Here is a 21076-nt window from a genome sequence, read left to right on the forward strand (position 1 = left end):
CAGCACGGCAAGGCCTGACGGTCACTGGCAGCACAGCAGCCAGGGATGACTTCCTCAGCTCCATGGGATGGTGCCCAAAAGAGGAGCCACTGCCAAGTGTCCCAACTTCCCAGTCCTTGTGAATGGAGAAGGGCCTCCTTGTGCCCTCACCCCCTTCCACCCCAGAGCAGCACCCTTTTCCTTTGGCAGCTTGGTGAGTGCCCACAGAAGGAAGGACGACATGGAGGCCACACCTCAATGCAGCAGAACTTTAATAAGTCAAAAGAGAGAAACCAGATCACTCCAAGCGGAGGACATAAGTCCTAGAGCACCAGGGGCACCCAAGAGTCTGTGCTTTTTGGCCATGGAGAAGTTCCTGCATGATGTCTGTCTGCCTGCCCAGAGAGGGAGAGGAGACAGATGGTTCCCACCAGGCTGGCCCAGGTGGGACCTTGTTGCCAAGGGGAACCGAAGCAAAAAAGGAAAAGGTAAAGAAAGGCAAAGCCATTCAACAATACTGCAAGCACATTGAAAATCTTGATCCTTTGCCCAGCACCATGTTCTGTGTTCTTCAAGGTGTCTCCATGGAGCTTTCCCAGCAGCTTTAGCATGGGGGACACCTTCTGCCACAGTAGCGGCTGGTGATGCAGGAGAGGTCAAAGCCCCCGGAGTTGATGGGCACTCCCTCACAGCTGAGGATGCTGCCAACGGCAGCGGAGGTGGAGGAGCCCACAACGGTGTTCTGCGGGAAGGAGCTGAGGATGGGGCCGGGCAGGGTCACCACCACAGCAGGGGGCTCGATGACGACGGTGGAGTTCTGGCACTGCCTGACACAGGGCTCGTTGCAGCTGTTGGCCAGCGGAGTCGGGCCGCAGGGCCGGCAGGGCATGCACGGGCTGTAGCAGGACATGTCTTGAGGGTGGAAGTGCAACTTGGAGGCAAGCAGTGAGGAAATAGAGCAAAACACTAAGTGAGAAGCAGCCTGGTTACCCTGTCACAGGGGAGACAAGGCTACTACTGAGTGGGGAGCTGGAGGCTCGGCCAGGAGACGCATGTAGTCTTCATCGCTCTATAACGAGCAGCCTGCCCCAGTGAGTCTCTCTCCCAATTTGTAAAGCAAAAGCTCCCTCGGCCACATCCCAGACTCTCTCTAAGCAGACCTTCCACCCGCTTCCCTCTGTCAAGACAAGAAGATCCAAACCACAGCACAGGACATAGCCAATATCAGCTAAGGTGTCCATCGAGCAGAGATCTTTGGCAGAGGAGGAGAAGGGGCTTCAGACTTACCTGGTTCCCGAGGAGAAGGAGGCAAGAGAAGTGGATGAGACAGCACAGGCTTGGGCTGCCTTTTATACCTGCCCTTCACTGCTGCAGGACCAGAGGCACCCTTTGCAGAGGTAACAATTTTCTGACAAGCTCATCTCAAATGCAAACCATCACAGCTAATGATATGGGTGGTGATCTGGTTTCGAACACTGCTGCCTTTTCATTTCCAGGTTTGTGCCATGCCCATGCCCCAATGAAGTCTTCTGAGCACTGGGATGAAAGGCCTCAGAATTTCTAGGGCAGGTTCCTTTGCATGATTCTACACTGGTGTGCATGAGCACGTGCATGTTTGCACATCCTTGTGTGTCACTCCTCATGAGGAAATTTGCCGGTCATAGCAGGAACAGTCTCCACTGCTCTGATCATGAGCTCCACAGAACAGCCAGAGCCAGAAGGACCCTGAGTGCAACTGAACAGCAACAGAACAAACCTGGCAAAGAACTCCCCATAGCACAGGCACTGAAATGCAACCTTTGGTATCTCAGTCCTCCTTTTTCTGCCCCTGCAAAGCTCATGCTCCACTGCTGCTGATTTCAGGCCCCAACGAGGATGGTTTGACACCAGTTGGGATTCTTAGTTTAATTCAGTGTGAAGGTATTTGGAGTGCCTCAGCGTAGCTGGAAGTCACCTCTCTCAGCAGTTCCTCACCAGCCTAAGACACAGCGCTTGGCCCAAGTACTAGAGTCCTAAAGAATGGAGTTTGCTTTATGAGCAGCTTGTTTGGGGCAAGGGGACATTGCTAGCTCATTGTCCAGCAAGACAACCCAGGTCATTCTCTGCAAAGCTCCTTTACAGCTGGGTGGGCCCCAGCACATACTGGTGCATGGAGTTGTACCTCCCCAGATGCAGGACTTCGCACTTTTGTCCAAAGGAGGAAGCATGGGTACCTTGTTACCCTCCCACAGGCACTGCACCAAACCAGGCCCTTCCCATTGTATCTCTCAAGTTGCTCCCATCAGTTGGGTAGTGTGTCACAGTCACCTGTACCATCACCTCCTTGCACTGAAATCGCTCCTTCTTCTGGTGCTGCTCACCGGTAGCAGTGAGCCTAGGTACCTTGTGGGCACTGCCCAGTCCTCCAAGAACAGCGGCTGCTTTGTCCAGGGGATGTTCACCACCTGGGGAGATTTCAGGTGAAGGTCTGAGATTTACAGGGCCAACCTCACCTGGTACCCTTGACGGACAGAGGAGTGCATTAGTGCAGAATTAGATGCACAGCAGATAAGGCTGCTCTCTCCATTGTATGCAAAGTACCCACCAAGGTGAGAAATGCAGCAAAAGCTGCAGATGTGTCAGGAGGCTGGAGAGACAGAAAGGTGCTGCCGAGGCGCAGCTGTTCCCAATGCCAGGGCTGCTCCTCGGCCCTTCTCCGGCTCCAAACACCAGGATTTTCCTCCCACTCCATCCCAGCCTCAGTCCCTTTCCTTCCCGGCTGCCAGCAGCGGATGGGGAGCCCCTGCCCTGCCCTTACGTCTGGCGCAGGTGTAGAGCTGCGCTGGGGACGGGGCCGCAGGTGCCCCCACCAGCCCACCCTGCCCTGCCACACGGGGCCAACGCATTGGCATGGGACTTCTGCCGCCTCCTCCAGGGATCTGTACGTTCACTCGTCGAAATGCCTTTCCTTCCCCCTCGCCAGTGCCTTTCCTTCCGCCTTGCTTCCCCCTCCCCCCTCGCCAGTGCCCTTTCCTCCCCCGCACCGCCCCCCTCCCGCCCGGAGACACACTGAGCAGCCGCCCCCAGCACCGCAGAGGCCGGACCAGGAGGAGGCCGGTGCCCTCGGCGGAGAGCAGCGCCCGGCGCCGCCCGAGCCCCCGGGGCCGCGCTGCCCCGGACCCCCAGCGGCGCGCAGCACCCGCAGCGGGCACGGGCGGCCCCGGGCACGGGCACGCGGGGCTGGGCGGTGGGGCGGCGGGGCGGGGCGGCGGGGCGGGGCGGCGGGGCGGGCCCGGAGCGGGGCGGGGCGGGGCGCGGCGGGGCGCGGCGGGGCGCGGGGGCGGGCCCGGAGCTGGGTGGGGCGCGGTGGGGCGGGGCGCGGCCCCCCTCGGCTCCTCCGGAGCTGCCCGGGCCCGGCGCGGCTGGGCAGGATGGTGCCCGCGCTGGGGCCGTGGCTGCTGGCCTGGGCCTGGGCCTGGGCCGCGGGGCGGGCAGGTGAGGGCCGGGCAGGGAGGGCAGCGAGCCCGGGGCTGGGGCGGGAGGTGAGAGGGAGAGGAAAGAGGAGCCAGAGGGGAGAAGAGGTGGAGAGGGGAAAGAGGGAGAGGAGTGAGAGCGAGAGGGAGAGCAGGGAGAGGGGAGATGGGGCAAGAGAGGGAAGAGAGGGGACAGAGGCAGAGGAGGAATAAGCAGCAGGAGAGGGAGAAGGAGAAGGGGAGGAAGAGGGAGAAGGAGAGGCAGAGCAAGAAGAAGAAGGAGAGGCAGAGAAGGAGAAGAAGGAGAAGGAGAAGAAGGAGTATTCAGGCTGGGGCCAGAGTGCAGGGAGCAGGCAGGCTCAGCCCGAGGAGGGCAGGGGGCCATTGCCCCAGGTGTGGGGCTTTGCCAGGGCAGGGGGCGGCTGTCACTGGGCCAGAGCAGGGGGGCACCAGGGAACGGCCCTGGGCCCTAGCACCCCCTGCCCGGCTGCCCGCGCTCTCCGTCCACAGGGGTCTGGGCACAGATAAGGCTGGTGGAGTCCGGCGGGGGGCTGCAACCCCCCGGGGGCTCAGTGCTGCTCTCCTGCCGTGGATCTGGCTCCGAGTTCAAGGATTATGCAATTCGGTGGTACCGTCAGGCACCCGGTGGCCATCTCGAGTGGGTGTCCACTATCAGGTCATTTGATTCATCAACCTGGTTCGGGGCAGCAGTGGAGGGTCGGGCCGTGGCATCCCGGGACAATTCCCGGTCCGAGTCATCTCTGTCCCTGCGTGCCCTGCGCCCCCAGGACTCTGCCCGCTACTACTGCTCGGTGGACACGGAGACAGGAAAACCAGCGCAGCTTTGACAAAAACCTGCTGGATCCCGGCCCAGGGTGCAGAAGCTGTGGGGGATGATGGGGTGCTGGGGCAGCTCAGGCGTGTTCACACGGAGAAGGGAGACAGGGCAGGAGAGAGAAAGGGAGAAGGGAGAGGGAGAGGAGTGAGAATGAGAATGTGAGGGGCAGGAAAGAGAGGGAGAAGGAGAAGAAGGAGAGGCAGAGAAGGAGAAGAAGGAGAAGGAGAAGAAGGAGGCTTTCAGGCTGGGGCCAGAGTGCAGGGAGCAGGCAGGCTCAGCCCGAGGAGGGCAGGGGGCCATTGCCCCGGGTGTGGGGCTTTGCCAGGGCAGGGGGCGGCTGTCACTGGGCCAGAGCAGGGGGGCACCAGGGAACGGCCCTGGGCACCCCCTGCCCGGCTGCCTGCGCTCTCCATCCACAGGGGTCTGGGCACAGAGAAGGCTGGTGGAGTCCGGCGGGGGGCTGCAACCCCCCGGGGGCTCAGTGCTGCTCTCCTGCCGTGGATCTGGCTTCACGTTCAAGGATTATGCAATTCGGTGGTACCGTCAGGCACCCGGTGGCCATCTCGAGTGGGTGTCCACTGTTGGGTTTGACTCATCAACCTGGTTCGGGGCAGCAGTGGAGGGTCGGGCCGTGGCATCCCGGGATGATTCCCGGTCTGAGTCATCTCTGTCCCTGCGTGCCCTGCGCCCCCAGGACTCTGCCCGCTACTACTGCTCGGTGGACACGGAGACAGGAAAACCAGCGCAGCTTTGACAAAAACCTGCTGGATCCCGGCCCAGGGTGCAGAAGCTGTGGGGGATGGGGTGCTGGGGCAGCTCAGGCGTGTTCACAGGGAGAAGGGAGACAGGGCAGGAGAGAGAAAGGGAGAAGGGAGAGGAAGAGGAGTGAGAATGAGAATGTGAGGGGCAGGAAAGAGAGGGAGAAGGAGAAGAAGAAGGAGAGGCAGAGAAGGAGAAGAAGGAGAAGGAGAAGAAGGAGGCTTTCAGGCTGGGGCCAGAGTGCAGGGAGCAGGCAGGCTCAGCCCGAGGAGGGCAGGGGGCCATTGCCCCGGGTGTGGGGCTTTGCCAGGGCAGGGGGCGGCTGTCACTGGGCCAGAGCAGGGGGGCACCAGGGAACGGCCCTGGGCCCTAGGCACCCCCTGCCCGGCTGCCCGCGCTCTCCGTCCACAGGGGTCTGGGCACAGATAAGGCTGGTGGAGTCCGGCGGGGGGCTGCAACCCCCCGGGGGCTCAGTGCTGCTCTCCTGCCGTGGATCTGGCTTCACGTTCAAGGATTATGGAATTTTGTGGTACCGTCAGGCACCCGGTGGCCATCTCGAGTGGGTGTCCACTATCTGGCTTGGCTCATCAACCTGGTTCGGGGCAGCAGTGGAGGGTCGGGCCGTGGCATCCCGGGACAATTCCCGGTCCGAGTCATCTCTGTCCCTGCGTGCCCTGCGCCCCCAGGACTCTGCCCGCTACTACTGCTCGGTGGACACGGAGACAGGAAAACCAGCGCAGCTTTGACAAAAACCTGCTGGAGCCCGGCCCAGGGTGCAGAAGCTGTGGGGGATGATGGGGTGCTGGGGCAGCTCAGGGGTGTTCACACGGAGAAGGGAGACAGGGCAGGAGAGAGAAAGGGAGAAGGGAGAGGGAGAGGAGTGAGAATGAGAATGTGAGGGGCAGGAAAGAGAGGGAGAGGGAGAAGGAGAAGGAGAGGCAGAGAAGGAGAAGGAGAAGAAGGAGTCTTTCGGGCTGGGGCCGGAGTGCAGGGAGCAGGCAGGCTCAGCCCGAGGAGGGCAGGGGGCCATTGCCCCAGGTGTGGGGCTTTGCCAGGGCAGGGGGCAGCTGTCACTGGGCCAGAGCAGGGGGGCACCAGGGAACGGCCCTGGGCACCCCCTGCCCGGCTGCCCGCGCTCTCCATCCACAGGGGTCTGGGCACAGATAAGGCTGGTGGAGTCCGGCGGGGGGCTGCAACCCCCCGGGGGCTCAGTGCTGCTCTCCTGCCATGGATCTGGCTCCGAGTTCAAGGATTATGCAATTCGGTGGTACCGTCAGGCACCCGGTGGCCATCTCGAGTGGGTGTCCACTATCTGGTCATTTGATTCATCAACCTGGTTCGGGGCAGCAGTGGAGGGTCGGGCCGTGGCATCCTGGGACGATTCCCGGTCCGAGTCATCTCTGTCCCTGCGTGCCCTGCGCCCCCAGGACTCTGCCCGCTACTACTGCTCGGTGGACACGGAGACAGGAAAACCAGCGCAGCTTTGACAAAAACCTGCTGGAGCCCGGCCCAGGGTGCAGAAGCTGTGGGGGATGATGGGGTGCTGGGGCAGCTCAGGGGTGATCCCATGGGGAGGGAGGCCATCAGTAGTCCTGGCTTTTCAGCAGGAGCTGCTTTCTCTGCACCACCCCTTTCCTTCTCCTGAATCCCAAAAGCGGTGACTTATTTTGCAGAGCATGTTCAGTATATTCCTTGTCACTCAGCCAGCATGACCACTCTGCCTGCCTGCAACACCTCTCACCTTCCCTTGGTCCCCTCTGGGCTGCTCCTAGCGTGGATGGGCGTACTCTTTCCTAAACAAAGACCTGGCTGGATGGCCGGGCCCAAAGAGCGCTAGTAAATGGAGGTAGGTCCAGCTGGTGGCAGGCCATACACAAGTGGTGTTCCCCCAGCCCGAGTATTTGGGCCAGGTTTGTTTAATATCTTTATCAGTGATCTGGTGGAGATGGGGCTTCTTGACCTACTGGAAACACTCCTGGTGCCACCCAGGACACCATTAGCCACCTTCACGCTGGTGGGTTAACCTTTGGTGGCTGCCAGATGCCCATCAAGCTGCTCTATCATCCTCCTTCCACAATGGAATGGGGGGAGAAAAGCAGATGAAAAATTCACAAGTCAAAGTAAAGACAGGTAGATGGCTTCCAAATCACAGAGAAAAAGGCTTGGGGAAAAGGAATATGTTGCTAATCAAAAAAAAGAGTAGGAAGATGAGAAACAACAAAAACAAGAAATCATCCCCCATTCCTTCTTCACAGGGTGAACTTCACTCCTTTGTTCCCGATTCGTCTACCTCTTCCCCACTCCAAGCAGCATAGGGAGATGGGGAAGGGGGCTGGAGCCAGCTCGTAACTGTTCAGTGCTGCTCTCCTGCCATGTGTCTGGCTTCAAGTTCAAGAGTTGCACAATTTGGTGGTACCGTTGGGCACCATCTCAAGCGGGTGTCCGCTGGTCATTTGGTGCTACAGATTACAGAGCAGCAGTGGAGGGTTGGGCCACTTCCCAATCCAGGTCGTCTCTGTCCCTGCCTGCCCTGCGCCCCAGGGACTCTGCCCGCCACTTCTGTGTTGTTTCCAGGGGGCAGGAAACCTGTCTGAGCTCTACCATAGATCTCCTGCCAGGGTTCCAGCTCTGAGCCTACAGTGCTGCTCCCTGGGAGTTGTAGACAGCTTTCAAATGTTTGATGCTGAGAGAGATGCTGTAGTTGGTTCTGTCCCCTTCCGTTCTACCCTTTCTGCCAGACACCTTCCCACATCTCTCACCCACAGTGCCACTCACTCCGAAACCTCTTCACCTTTGGAAACAAGTTTTGCTTCTGTCAGTTCCCAGTAGGGCAGTACCCAACACAGTAGACTGCCTGTCAGGACAATGTCAGATGTCTTTCAAAAACTATAAACACAAAGCAAATGCTACGTTATCTCTTCTGTTAACCACCCTCCTTTGTTGTAGGTGTCAGCAGCTTAGGGACTTCCCCAGGCAGGTACTATAGATCTCTTTTTAAATCACTGCTTTTAGTTGTCCTCTCCATAGTGAAGGTTGTGACTTACTTTTTGGTCTTAAAAATCTAGTTTCCTAAGATCACCTTTAGTGTCTCCAGGGAATCCATGACCAGTAACATTTCTGTCATGGAAGAAAGGTTGAGTGGGATGGTTCTGTCCGCAGAAGAACATAAAGCCCACTGCATCCTTGAAGAGAAAAGTCACCTTCTTGACCGTCATGTCCCAGAAGCAGCTTCCCTTGCCAATAAAAGTCATGGACACAGTCTCCTACAAAGGTGTGATGCATTCAGGTGGACATGCTGGGAGCTAGGCTCAGAGTGAGCTGTTCTCAAAAAGAGGAAATGGTGTTAAAATACAAATGAAGGTTTTGAGGGGGGTCAAGAAGGATTACGCTGGAAGGGCCAGGTTAGTTTCTTCTGGAAAGAAGCAGGGTAGGCCTTTCAGCAAGGGCTGAAGGAATACCAAGAACCATGCATGCACACACCACCTGCTAGTTCCCCTCCAAAACCTATCTTCATCTGCCTAGGACAATTTTCTGGAGGAAAGTGGGACTCCCTTTCTTCTTGTTTCCTCTGAAGCAGAACTCGAGGACAGGTCTTCAGCATCACCTTGGAAAGCCCAAACACTCTCTCTAACACATCACTGGCAGCATTGGAGCACCTCCTGCGATTTTTTGAGGGGATGCACCAGGACAGAAGAAGAAAAAACAAAGGCAGAACTCAACTTTTACACTGAACAAATCCAAGCGTGTGGCTTGCAGCAGGCTGTGAAGAGCAGGTGTGTTTCTGTGGCCACCCAAATGGAAAAAAGGCTGTTTAACTGCATCCAAGATCTTGTTGACAAGCAGGGGGTGGTCTCACTGCTCTGGAAAGATTTGGCAGCAAGCAAAGGGTGTAGGAGGGGCACCTGTGTGTACCCAGGCCTGTTGCAGGAGGTATTTAGAGCTTTTTCTTTTGTCCTGCCAGCAGTTCAGGAGACTGAAAGTAGCATATTGGCCACTCAGCTTTCCTGGAAGAGTGGGGCAAGAAGGAGAAAACAACGTGACACACTAAAGGGAACAGCAGGTGAACGTGCCCATGTTAACAATGGAAAATATAGCAGCACTGGTGTCAAAAACAGTGATTAAAAATGAGAAATACACCTTTGTGCTTGGTAACAATAATGCAAATAAACGTACAGAGTAATACAGCATGGAACCACGCAGATTTGTGAACAGGATGAAATAATGCTATTTCCTTTTGTGTCTTAGAACTGGGTTTGGGTATTCCAAAACTGCCTCACTATTCCAGGCAACCTTTAATCAAAATCATTAAGGTAAGATAAAAATAAAATTAAAAGCTAACTTTACTCAACCATAACTAGGTGTTCCCTGCTTTCAAACTCAGCCAAAGGCACATATAAGTAAAAGTCCAAAGCATAGCCAAGCCAGTGGTCAAATAATCTGGTTCACAAGATTAAAGAAACTGAGGAAAAAAATGATGCGTATAATCAGGAAAAAGCTTCCAAGACCCTTATGAAAATAGCATTCAGACAAGACTTATTCAAAATCAAATACCTGAGTAAATAAGCAACTTTAGCACATCAAGGCAAACCAGAGTCCATTAAATCACTACCAGCTAAACCAGAATAACTATCGAACGTTTCATAAACATGGACTGATTTTTTATTTGGCATTAAAACAGACCTTGAGAACATAAATACTTGAAGGTCCAGAAAAAGTTGTAGAATGAAACTAAATTGAAAATTAGTAAGACTGGGGCAGCTGGTCCCCAGATATTCTTTAAAATATTTCACCATAACTCTCTTGATGTTTCTTAAGAGAAACTGGTAATGGAGTCCTTTAAGTGAGAACAGCTGTAACAATTCAAAAGGAATAATATTGCTTTCTGACAAGTATGGATAATATTTTAGTGAGAGATTAATAGTATGCTATCTGCCAAAAAAAGCAATGCTGATGATAGTTTTAGTGTACTGCAACCTCTCTGGAACAGTGTAGATTGCAGAAGTAGAACAGTATAGAGGAAGAGGAAAATAAAAACCAGCTCTTCAAAGGACATGAATGGGGACACATCACCGGCCACTGAAAAACGCCAGTGTTTTTTGTACAACTGTCTACCACTGTGGGAAATACGTACCACAGTAACTGAAAAAGACTGAGCCACTCCACACAAATTCTCTCACTCACTGACTTCTCCTGAAGATGGAAACGTGGTGCCCTACAGAGGCTCTTTTTCCTCAGACAACCATATGCACATACACAAATTTGATTCCCAGACTGACTCTGCAGGAAGACCTTTCTATGCAAGAACAGTTTCCTCAACATTCAAGGCCACATCTTGGATTTTGCAAGCACATCATTTTAGACATCTGAAAGTCAGCTCAGGTTCAGCCAGTGGGGATTAACTCACTGTATTTAGGTGTTTCCATTTAAGCTTAGCACTGTGTTCTATTTGTCTCAGAGCACAGAGGAGATAGATTTCGTCACAGTTTTTGGTAAGAACAAAGATCCTATAACTTCATATCCAAGTGTCTAGCAGCAGGTGCATAAAAAACAAGGAGACTAGAAAGAATACTTCCCACTAGTAATCTCCCAGCTAGTAGACATCAGAAGGACTTTGAATTACATATGGTTCCTTTGTATTTATAATTTATGAGTTTATTCAGGAGCCCCTCATTCATAATTTTGGCCTTCTGTCACCTTTGTTTGACTTACTGCTTTGTCAGGGTGAACCATTCTCAAGCTTGAAGGAGCTAATCTCTGAAAGTCAGGCAGCTCTCCTAGACCCTTTCTGTGTCCAGAACCATAACCCATGGGATTCTTCCAAGAAGATCCCTGAGAGCCCAAATTTGCAGTCGTGTTTTGTGCATTGCTCCCTGTTCTCTGGATCCTGAGCTCAAACACTGCATGATCGCTGCAGCCAAGGCTGTCCCTCACCTTCACATCTACCACCAATTCTTCTTCGTTTGCAAGTAGGAGGTCCACCTCATCAGTCACTTGTGCAAGAAGTTTTCATCAGTCCACTCCAGAAAACTACTGGACTGATTGTGCCCTGCTGTGCTGTCCCGCAACAGACACTCGGCATGGTTCAGGTAGCCAACGAGGACCAGGACCAGTGAACATGAAGCTTCTTCAAGGTGTCTGAAGAAGTTTCTTCCTGGTCCAGTGATCTGTAGTAGCCACCCACCGCAGTGTCACCCACGCTGATCTGCCCTCTGATCCTGACCCATTCGCTATCAGCTGGCTCATTGTACACCACAAAACGTGTGTTTCAGCTGCTCCCTCACAGAGAGGGTGATTCCTTCTCCTCCCCTTCCCCACCTGTATTCCCTACTCAGCCTGGCTCCATCCACTGCAGCACTTCTGTAAGCTATCCCGCTGCACCTCCTGCTCCCACAGCTCTGCAGCCAGGCCACCGAGGAAGATCTGGGCCGTGCTGGAGAGGAACCCAGGCAATGCGTGCTAACTTGCACTACACCGTGCATTTCAGCCATGCGAGCTCCCCCACCACTTCTCCGTATTGCCAATGAGATCATCTTCTTCTTTGTGCCAGAAGTCACGAGCTCCCAGCCTTTATCATCAGGGGAAGCTCCATTCCCCATCCTGATGGGCACAGACTCAACATGCCTCTCCCATGTTAGAAAAGGGAGGAGTGGGCTCTTAAAGCTGCAGAGTCTCTGAGATTGAGTCCATCTCTTGCCATCAAGGTCTAGATAGCGCTAATGATGCGGAAGCTGATCATCATGAAGGATTTGATCAATCTGCAACAACTCCTTTGCTCGTTAGTAGCCACTTCCATGAGTACAGTGCCTCTACCTAACAAAGACCAATCACTTTGCCTACTTACTCATCTTACTTAAAAAGGCACAAAGACTTTCTAAGGCACCAAATAACCCCCAAACACCAATTCTAAGAGCCCAGGTGAGGCACATTCCTCATGCTCCTGAGCACTGAAACCAAATTCAAGGTGAAAAAGCAGGCAGCTTCCTGCAGCCCAGAAGAATTTTCATAAATACTTTGAGATAGCACTAAAATTACTGATTTTTTTTTTTTCCTGCTTTCTATTCAGCTTAACTCCATAAGACTTTTCAGAGTTGTTGTGTAATTCCCAAGTTTTCACTTATAATTCAACCTTTCTGGTATTATTTTAGACCCTTCTTTGAAAGCCATACCATGTTTCTTCATGTGGTATGTTGGCTCAAAAACCACTCGAGAAGTCATGTGACTGCCTGTATAATCCAAAATTCTTTGTAGTGAAAAAGAAGGAAGAGACAGTTTTTATAAGGAAATATATCACCGTGTTCGGGGTGGGGTAGCACAATGATGTAAACAACACAGGGCCCTGTACAAAAACCTAAAGAAGGAAAAAAGGCAATGTATTTTGGGGAAGAAAGGAGATGCGTGACTGAAATGACTAAGGAGACAAATACAACATTCATTTCGTGTTTCTTATTTATCCTGGAAATACATTGCTCACAGGGTTTCTAAAAGATGGGACAACTTGGAAAGTCTGTATGCAATCAAGTTATTTGCAATCACTGAACTATTCAATTATTGGTTTTCCCTTTCCAGTTTTGGAAGAGAATCTGGCTCTGGATACCCTCATGGAGTTGCACATGTTGATAATTAGGACAAATATCTGGCTTTTCATCTCCTGTTTTTACAACACTTCTGAAAACCATGAGGAAAGTTATTTATTGGAGTAGGTATTAGCAATGTGTGAACAGACAAGCTCGTATTTGGAAGTGGCACCACTCTCACAGTTGAACAAAGTAAGTACCATTGTTTTCTTTCTAAAAATTATGTTCAAATTAGGGGAGGGGTGGAGGGCAAAGGAATCTAATGGTTTGGGTTCACTGTAAGAATTTTCTGCTGCTGTAATCCCTAGAGTGCACTCCCTTTGGCCAGGTTTTCAAGCTGAATCCTCAGCTTGTATCTGCTTAAGAAAGCTTTACAGGAACAACCGGGCTAACTCTGTGTATCACCATTACCCCATGATCCCCAAACACCCAGGGTGCACTATTTAAGTTTAACACGTTATAATATAATGTAGTGCTCTGGCCCCAATTTACAGTGAAGTATCCTGTCCTCCAGTGGATGTCCACTGCCTCGTTTGGAGCAGGAACGCACAGCTCAGTGACCAGCTGCCAGTGAAGTGTTTTGAGACAGATCTTTAGCTCACTGGTGTGAGAAGTTAGGTTTTGACACTGGCACTACACTCATAGTGTCACCGGTAAGTAATTCCACTGGCATGGAGACGGAGGAAGAAGGTGGTTAAATATCCTTGGGCTTAAATTTTTACAACTGCTTCATCTCCAAGACCACTTAGAATGAATGGAAGTTGGCTACCAAGTTGCCCAGACTTTGAAAATGCAGATGTGGTGAGCAGGGATCATAAAAAGCCTTAGTTCTTCCTATCTTTATTTGGAATTTCACGATGTAGAAAAAGGGTGGATGTCACCCCGAGCTTCCCTGTGAGAGTGTGCGTGTTGGGGCAGCAGGGGAGTTTGTTAGATTGATGTTTGTTCTACTAAACATCCAGGTGCATAACTTAAGACTTGTTACGATGCTTTCAGAGGTCTGCATGTCTTTAAAGTGGTGCAAAAATGTCCCATGTAATTTTACATAGCTAAAATATCCTGCTCTCATTCCAGAAGGGCAAGGGGCTCCCTTAGGTGCTGCCTAATAGCTGTCCAGGTCTGTAGGATATCTTTCATGTGAATAAATATCTATTTTGGAACAATTTAAGTCCACTTCCAATTCCAAAGGGACACAGGAATACAAAGTTATCATTCTGAAGAAAGATCTATTCTTTCCAACCAGCAAGTCCTGCTGTAAGTGTAGGACCAGAAGAAACTGCTGGATTCCATTATTTTAACACCAGTCTACATTGGTTTAAAGATTATATTTGTAAAAAAAAAATAATAATACAAAAAATAGGTAAAATAACCCATAGAGAACAGTAGAATTTGGCAAGAAAAAACAACCAACAAAAACACAGTCTAAGAGCTGGCAGGTGGAAGACTGAGGAATGGTATTGCCTTTTTAGACGTTTACAGGAATGCTGATATGATACTCATTTCTCACATAAAGGGTCTTATACATCTTTTTCAAAAAGCTTAGTGTGTTGGTTCTTCTGCTGACAGGAACATATTTGTTTTTCATCAGCTGAAAGTAGCATGTGGCTGGTTGAGTCAACAGGTATTCTTGGTTTAAGGACACTTTTACAGTACATTACTCCAATTTCTAAAACATCTTCACTGAGTTACCCGCAACTTGGGTTAGGGAACAATTCATTTCACAAAAGAAAGGTATTAGCCTTGTCTTCTCCTGTACCTGAATGCTTTAAATTATTCTTTCTCTGGTTTTCCTGCCTAGGTATGCTCTCTGACAAAATTCTGTGAAACTTCAGCTGAGTGAAGTTTCCATGCTGTTCAATGATTTCTCTTTTCTAGCTAAGGATAGGATGACATTTTCAAAGCTGCACAAAGACTTTAAGATTATGTTTGACAGTAAGAGATAATATAATTCACATATAGGCACAAGCTTTGGCATCAGGAAGCTTAGAATCCTGTGGAATTAAAGCTCCTACAAAAAAACCTACTCTCATACACTCTTTCTGTCTTTGATGTGATCTTTTGGAAGCAGCAGCAAGAAATAATGACGAAAAAGGGAGTTAGTCATTGATAATGCTAGGAATTAGCCACAGCTGGAGTCTATATGAACTTTAGGTGACTTAGCACTCAGACAAGCTTGCAATAACATTAAACCATGCCCAATGTCCCTTTTTACAGACAATCGAGAACCTTCTGTCCCACAAGTCATCATGTTGAAATCAAAGAAACTAGAAGATAGCACTGGGAAAGCAGCTTGTTTGGCAAGGAATTTCTCTCCAAAGAACATCAGCTTGGAAATGTCCCCTAATGAGGTTGTATATGAACACAGTACATCCATCTTGACATCAGAAGGGTTGTACGATGCCATTAAGGTGGTCAGCATGGCAAATGGCACAGAGGTGACCTGCACGGCCAAATTCTACGGCAGAACTATTACACCAGGTACAATTTTGTGGTACAGCTGCAACTGGTTTCTGGAGGCGGTGTCTCCTAGCACTTGCTTTTCTCCTGCTAGAAAGCATTGCCCTGGGTAGCAAGCAGAAATGGGAAAGACATGTGGTACTTAAGCAGGCAGAGCTGTAAGACATTTAAAAGCATCTGAGATAAACGGTCTTAACTGTGTAACAACTTGGAGTTAGTTGGGGTTTTTTTTGGGGGGGGGGAAGACACAATCTTTTTTTTTAAATGTACATTTACTTATGACTAAATACTTCACCACATAGCAGCAAACCTGCTAGAGCACAACTGAAATAGCCTTTCTAAAAAGTTAAAGTGGTAGTGTGTTTGTGAGTGGTGGTTTTTTTCCCAAACCACCTTTTGTAATTTGGGGGCTTTTTTGTCATCATGAAGCTCATTCAAATAGTAAAAACAAAACAGGTCAGGAATTCTTTTGCTTCCTGCAGTTCCGTGGAGGAATTTTCTTCTCTAATTAATGTTAGAAGTAGTGACTGGTCACCTAAGCCTCAGACTGTACTGCCCACATGTTCCTACAGGAAGGGTCATATAAACATTTTGTTTAATCCCTTTTGAAGTTTGGGTATAGTTTATAATGCCTTTTCTTTATCATGCTACAGAAAAGGAGGCTGACGAACCAGGAACAGGGAAGGTTTGCAACACCGCAGACACCTTGGCTCCAGGTTAGTTACCCAAACAGGCTGTGAAGTTACAGTGCTGTGCTGGGGATAAATGCATGGAAATGTGTTTTCTCGGGGGCAGAGGGATCAGCATACAATGTATTCATCAAACACAACCTGCTTTTTCAAGGCAGCTAGTTTAGCAACAGGCGAGCCACAGAAAGCAAAATCCAGTCTAGACAGAATCCTCCCCCCTGTCGCTGCCGTGTGTCTCTACCACCTTTTCCTTCCCTGCTGTTTCTTCGCCTGAAACTATCACCTGTGGGGGTTTTCCACTTTCTGCCAGTACCACAACATCCAAATCTAGAGCATGATCTCACCCGTCTTTTCTCTGTCACTGAGCAGATACCAAAGTGGAGAAAGCCAACACGCTGTCTGTGGCTGTGCTGGGTTTGAGAGTCCTGTTGGCAAAAAGCATCGCCCTCAATACGCTCATGACTATCAAGCTGTTTCTTTTCTGAGGTAAGGAAGCATGTAGCTTGATCTGTAGAAATACTGGAAGCACACATCAGGAATGACTACCTGCCTTTGTGTCCTTCTCTAACCCCACAAGCAATGATACCCACCTGCCTGTCTCCTTTAGATACCTCCTGTAGGTTTCTGGGGGAAAAAACAACGATGATGTCCAAAAAAACCAAACCCCAACATAAAACAACTAAAAAACCTCCCACCCTCTCTTCCAAACCACAGAGAAAACAGCCCCTTTCTCCATCAAAAGCTCAGTTCTTGGCAGCTGTTCCCCACATTTTCTTTGCAGCAAACCTGCTTTAAGCAGCTCGGCTATCACCAGGAGTGCCGAAGAGGTCTCTCATTGACTTCTGCAAGTGGCAGAGCACAAAGGCTGGAGAAAAATTAAGACAAATAAGGGTTCAAAAGCAAGGCTTCTGAAACACAAACATGTGAAGTGGTGGGAGGAAAGAGAGGAGCGGAGAGGATTTTTAAATTAAGGTATCCAAAGAGGCACAAAAGATAGTCCAGCCTAAATTTTTTGACTCTACCTGTCTTGATCTGACAGCTCTCAGACAGTGGCATGTAGACCCCACTGCATTAAATGTAGTTTAAAACACACTTTGCTCTTCCAGACAGGGGGAAGCCAGGCAACAGCAATGTGCAGAACAGCAGGAGAGAGCGTGTAGCAGCGGCACAACAGGTTGCACAGCCAACGTCAAATCCGCTGGCAACAACCACGGAACACAACAGGGCACCTTCCCCTTGAGCCATTTCAGACTGCTGAATCCTGCATAGCGAGTTCATTTAGTTTTAAGAGTTGTAACTGCTTCTGCTGCTTCTTTTTCTCTGTGAACTGAGGAGGGTGTATTCTTCCTCATCCCCCTGCTGAGCAGAAATTGATTTCCCCACTCTCCCAGCCTTTGCATGGAATTACCCAGCCTGCTTCTATAGTTTTGAAAAATCCAATCCTCACTGTAGATACACAACCCTCTTAAAACACCTTTTGCAGGCATGTTGCATTACTGTCTGTAGCACTGATGTATTACTGCTGAGGGAATTAAGGCACAGTACGTGCTATTTATAGCTTTAATGGTTTTTAGATAGCTTTAATGACAGCAAGTTTCTAGTGTAGATGAGAAGACCTGTGTTGGATCTGAAGTGATTAAATTCAACCAGATAAAGTTCAACCATAGAAGCATTTCTTTATTAAACCTACATTTCTTCTGCAAAGTGTATGGCACATGCATTTTAGGTTACTGTAGTAGTAACCAAAATAAAGTTTTACTAAGCCAAAATGCTGTGGTTTGTTCCATGCTTTTTCTTCAGAATTTGGGATGGAGATTGCTGAAATCCAACTGTCCTAATAACCACTGAGATGAGAAATGCAGCTTTAATAACTGGGACTTCCCATTGGCTGAATTTGTCTTTTCTAGACCTTATACAGGGAAGTGGAGATTCTCTTTGGCACATTAAAAAGCTTCAGTAGGGCCATGAATTCCAGACTCAGGGGATGCAAATGAGGTCTGGTCTGTCACTCTGAAGACATCCCCAGCCAGATGTTCTGCATCATGGCAAAAAAAGAAACATGTCTAAGGAGAAACCAGATAGGAGATGGCTTGATATGAGCATAAGGAAGGAAAATGCACATATCAGAAGAGAAGAAAACATGTTTTTTTCCACTCATTGCTACGAGGAAGAGGCCAACAGGAAATAATGCACAGTGGTTTGATGGAGTGATAGTTTCTATAACAACTTGGTTATTAGTCAAAAAGACCCCAACACACACATTCCCCAGCTCGTCTTTCTCTCACAAGCATAAGCAGGATGCTGTGGTCAACATTCATGACTACGTTACACCCTGCAAGATTAACTGCCCCTTGTTTTGAAAAACAAGTTAACCGCATCCTGAAGGGGAAATCAGGTTTTTCACATACTGAGTTACTGCTGGTTCCAAGACAGCCTCTGCAGAGTGCACAGTACGGGCTGTTTGATTCAGCCTGGCCAGGTCAGTCCCTCAGACCCTGCAGACACCTAGATGAAGCCCCTCACCCTATGCAGAAGGTAAGTGGAATTTGCACAGCAAAACCAAAACCAGCAAAATGCTTATTTCCTGCATTCTACCACCATAATGTGAATCGGGGCAAGAGGTTCCCTAGTATTTTTATCCTGATTTTTTGATGACACCCTGAACCTGCACACCTTTTCCCAGTCTCTCAGGCAAGACTCAGACTCACGGTACCATTTCTGTGTCTTTGTGTACATCAGGGAATGATTCTCCTGAGCTTTCCTTAGGTGTGCCTGAGAGCTTTGGCAGAATTAAAATCCTGCAACATTGCCCAAGCAAAAAGAGGGCTCTACAAATACATGACTACTGAGAGGTAGCATTGACTCATACAGAAATTTGTCAGCCAGATAAAGACTTCGGTCTCTACTGTTCCAAACACCCATCCACACTGCAGCGTGGGGCACCAGAACCCTCATCTCCATCACAAAGAGATTCATGATCTGAGTGATACCTCCATGGTCAGGTTTTTCAGACCTCTCTGTGGGTCACAGGGAAACCTGCCAGTGTGACAACATCTATCTTCATCCTAGATATGAAAAGGAGTGAAGACCTTAAAATGGCCTGGAGGCAGCTCAAGTTCTCGGTAGCTTTTAAGTTTAAGATCCTTTGCACCCCCACAGAGTTCAGCATCAGAATCAGTGCACAAACTTTTGAGTATACTTAGCCCAACGTGTTGAATAATCCCTGTCTTTTTTTTAACAGATTCCAACAAGTCAGTCAGGTGGTTGGAGTGGGGAGAGCATATAAAGCACCCTTCCCTACTAAATATGTGGAAGAAAATATGGCTTTTTTTACTAACAAAGTTTTATTGCTTTAGCTTTCCTGAGTATTTCTAAGTCTTACTACACCTACTGCAATACAATCCCATTTTGAATAAAGAGCTTAAGCCCTTTTACATACACAAAATGGTAAGATTTGCAATACTTTATCAAATTATGTCGTATGACAACTTTCTGTAAATTTAAGCCATTTGGTTGCAGATATCAAATGGTTGTATAGGGTTGTGTTGTATTTTTTATTATATTTCAAGGACTTTTGTTTTTGTCTAGGCATCATTATGGTCATTTCACTGTTAGATTTATTTTAACTGAAAATAACTGCTGCTGGAAAGGTACTTTGCTTTTCTGTGGAAGAGGTCATTAAAACGATGATGATGTCTAGATTTCAAATGAAAATCTAAACTACTCTGCTACCTCCTGCTAACTCTCTTCATCTGCATGCTACTTAAAGAGAATATCATGTTTTAGATAAGATGAGCTGGTTTACATTCCTTTCCCAAAAGTACTTCAAGTGCTGTTCAATTTTGTCAATATTAGGAGATTTTAGAATTGTGTTTCTGCTTAGTATAATTTTGTGGTTGTTCTGCTCTAATCTATTTTAATTCTTTCTTGCTTATTTTAATTTAGTGAGATACAGATGGTGTGCTTGGCTGTTGTTTTACCCATCGGTGGTCCTTAGCTCACATCCTGGGGCAGGGACACGTCAGGCCATTTTGACCTGTGTGAAGCATTACATCCCCATCGCTAACGATGACTTATCCCAGTTTAAGCATGCGATTCTTCTCTGACTGCTATTGAGCCTCATGGATATTCTCTGGCAAAAGTTTACAGCTGGTTGTAGGCGGGAGTTACCTCTTCACCTGGCGGGGGGGGGGGGGGGGGGGGTGATAGCTTCTCTAAGTTGCAGGCGCTTCTAAGCAGCCAGTTATCTTTAACTGATGCTGTGGGCAGAATGGAGATGCAGAGAAGTTCACAGAGCCCAGTATGACTCAGAAGCTGCAGCATCTGCGTTTCTACTGACTAGTGCTAGCTGCAATCGTTCAATCGTTCAGCTCCAAGGGCTTCTTCACTCCTCGCTGACAGAAAAGAGATTCCTGCCTGAGTAAGGTGTTGCATGCCACGCATTTTTGCAGGCTGTTCTGGTTTTACCAAGGGTGAAACTGCTGTAGCAACCAGGAACTTTGAGATTTGACTGTCAGAAGATCCCACCTCCCGACAGCTGCTCAGCCCTTTTGCTGCCAGCAGGTCAGAGCACACAGCATGTTTTGCGGCTTCTCATCATAGAAGGGCACATGCCACCCACAATATGAATTTAAATAAAACCTTTACAGTACTTCCAGGCAAACACCCACCTCCAGCACATGAGGTTTAATCTTATTTCCCCCTGGTGGGCCCCACAGAGTATGTTAACAGCTGGGAGTGGTTTCTTGATGAGCATGTCTAATGGTGATAGCCCTCTCCTGTGGCAGAGAGCATTAAAAGCACCCTCAGTGTACAAGCATCTTCCCAAACATTAAGTGGAAAAACGTCATGAGGAACAAGGAAAACCGAAGAGCAGGTAGAATATTTTGCGTTTTCTTTCGTATTTTTACTTATATATGGGGAGAGGAGCGTTTATGCTTACAGCCTGTAAATTTCTTGCTTCTGCAGAAACATATGGGGATGCCCCCAAGCCAGGTTAAGTATCTCTGAGGCTTCAGTGCCCAGCCTCGCGCAAGACATAGAGGGTGGCGAGTCTTCACGGCCAGAAAGGCTCTGGCAGCACAAGGCAGGACTCCCAGTCTCGTTCCTTTAGCGTCCTGGCTTTCTCAGAGCCAGTAAGTGTCACGGAAAAGGAGGCGCTCGGGGCAGTATCGGTGTTTCTGTGGGCTGCCAGAGAAAGTGCTTAGACCAGCCTCAAATGATGCGTAAGGTTTTTTGTAGCCTCTGGCAAACTGTTTCAACACAAATACTCCAACCACATGCAAAACAGAAAAGGAACACCTGCCTGGAACCCCTTTCCAGCTCAGC

The 21076-nt window shown here is 49.4% G+C and overlaps 2 protein-coding genes across 2 annotated transcripts in view; one reads left to right on the plus strand and one right to left on the minus strand.

Annotated features, from left to right (window-relative positions):
- Positions 1–17517, plus strand: part of LOC106112461 (T cell receptor alpha chain MC.7.G5-like) — a 27122-nt gene extending 9605 nt beyond the window's left edge. The window contains 5 exon segments of the mRNA XM_055790049.1: positions 12713–12794; positions 14817–15080; positions 15713–15775; positions 16118–16234; positions 16855–17517. Coding sequence (XP_055646024.1) covers positions 12713–12794; positions 14817–15080; positions 15713–15775; positions 16118–16233 — 525 coding nt within the window. The 3' untranslated portion in view covers position 16234; positions 16855–17517.
- On the minus strand, positions 468–2938 carry LOC101914807 (feather keratin Cos1-1/Cos1-3/Cos2-1-like). The gene has a single exon (XM_055790054.1). The coding sequence runs from the start codon at positions 887–889 to the stop codon at positions 584–586; it is 306 nt and encodes a 101-aa protein (XP_055646029.1). The 5' UTR covers positions 890–2938; the 3' UTR covers positions 468–583.
- Positions 17518–21076: the final 3559 nt, after the last annotated feature.

The sequence above is a fragment of the Falco peregrinus genome, chromosome 18 (assembly GCF_023634155.1).
Source record: "Falco peregrinus isolate bFalPer1 chromosome 18, bFalPer1.pri, whole genome shotgun sequence".
NCBI classification, from domain to species: Eukaryota; Metazoa; Chordata; class Aves; order Falconiformes; family Falconidae; genus Falco; species Falco peregrinus.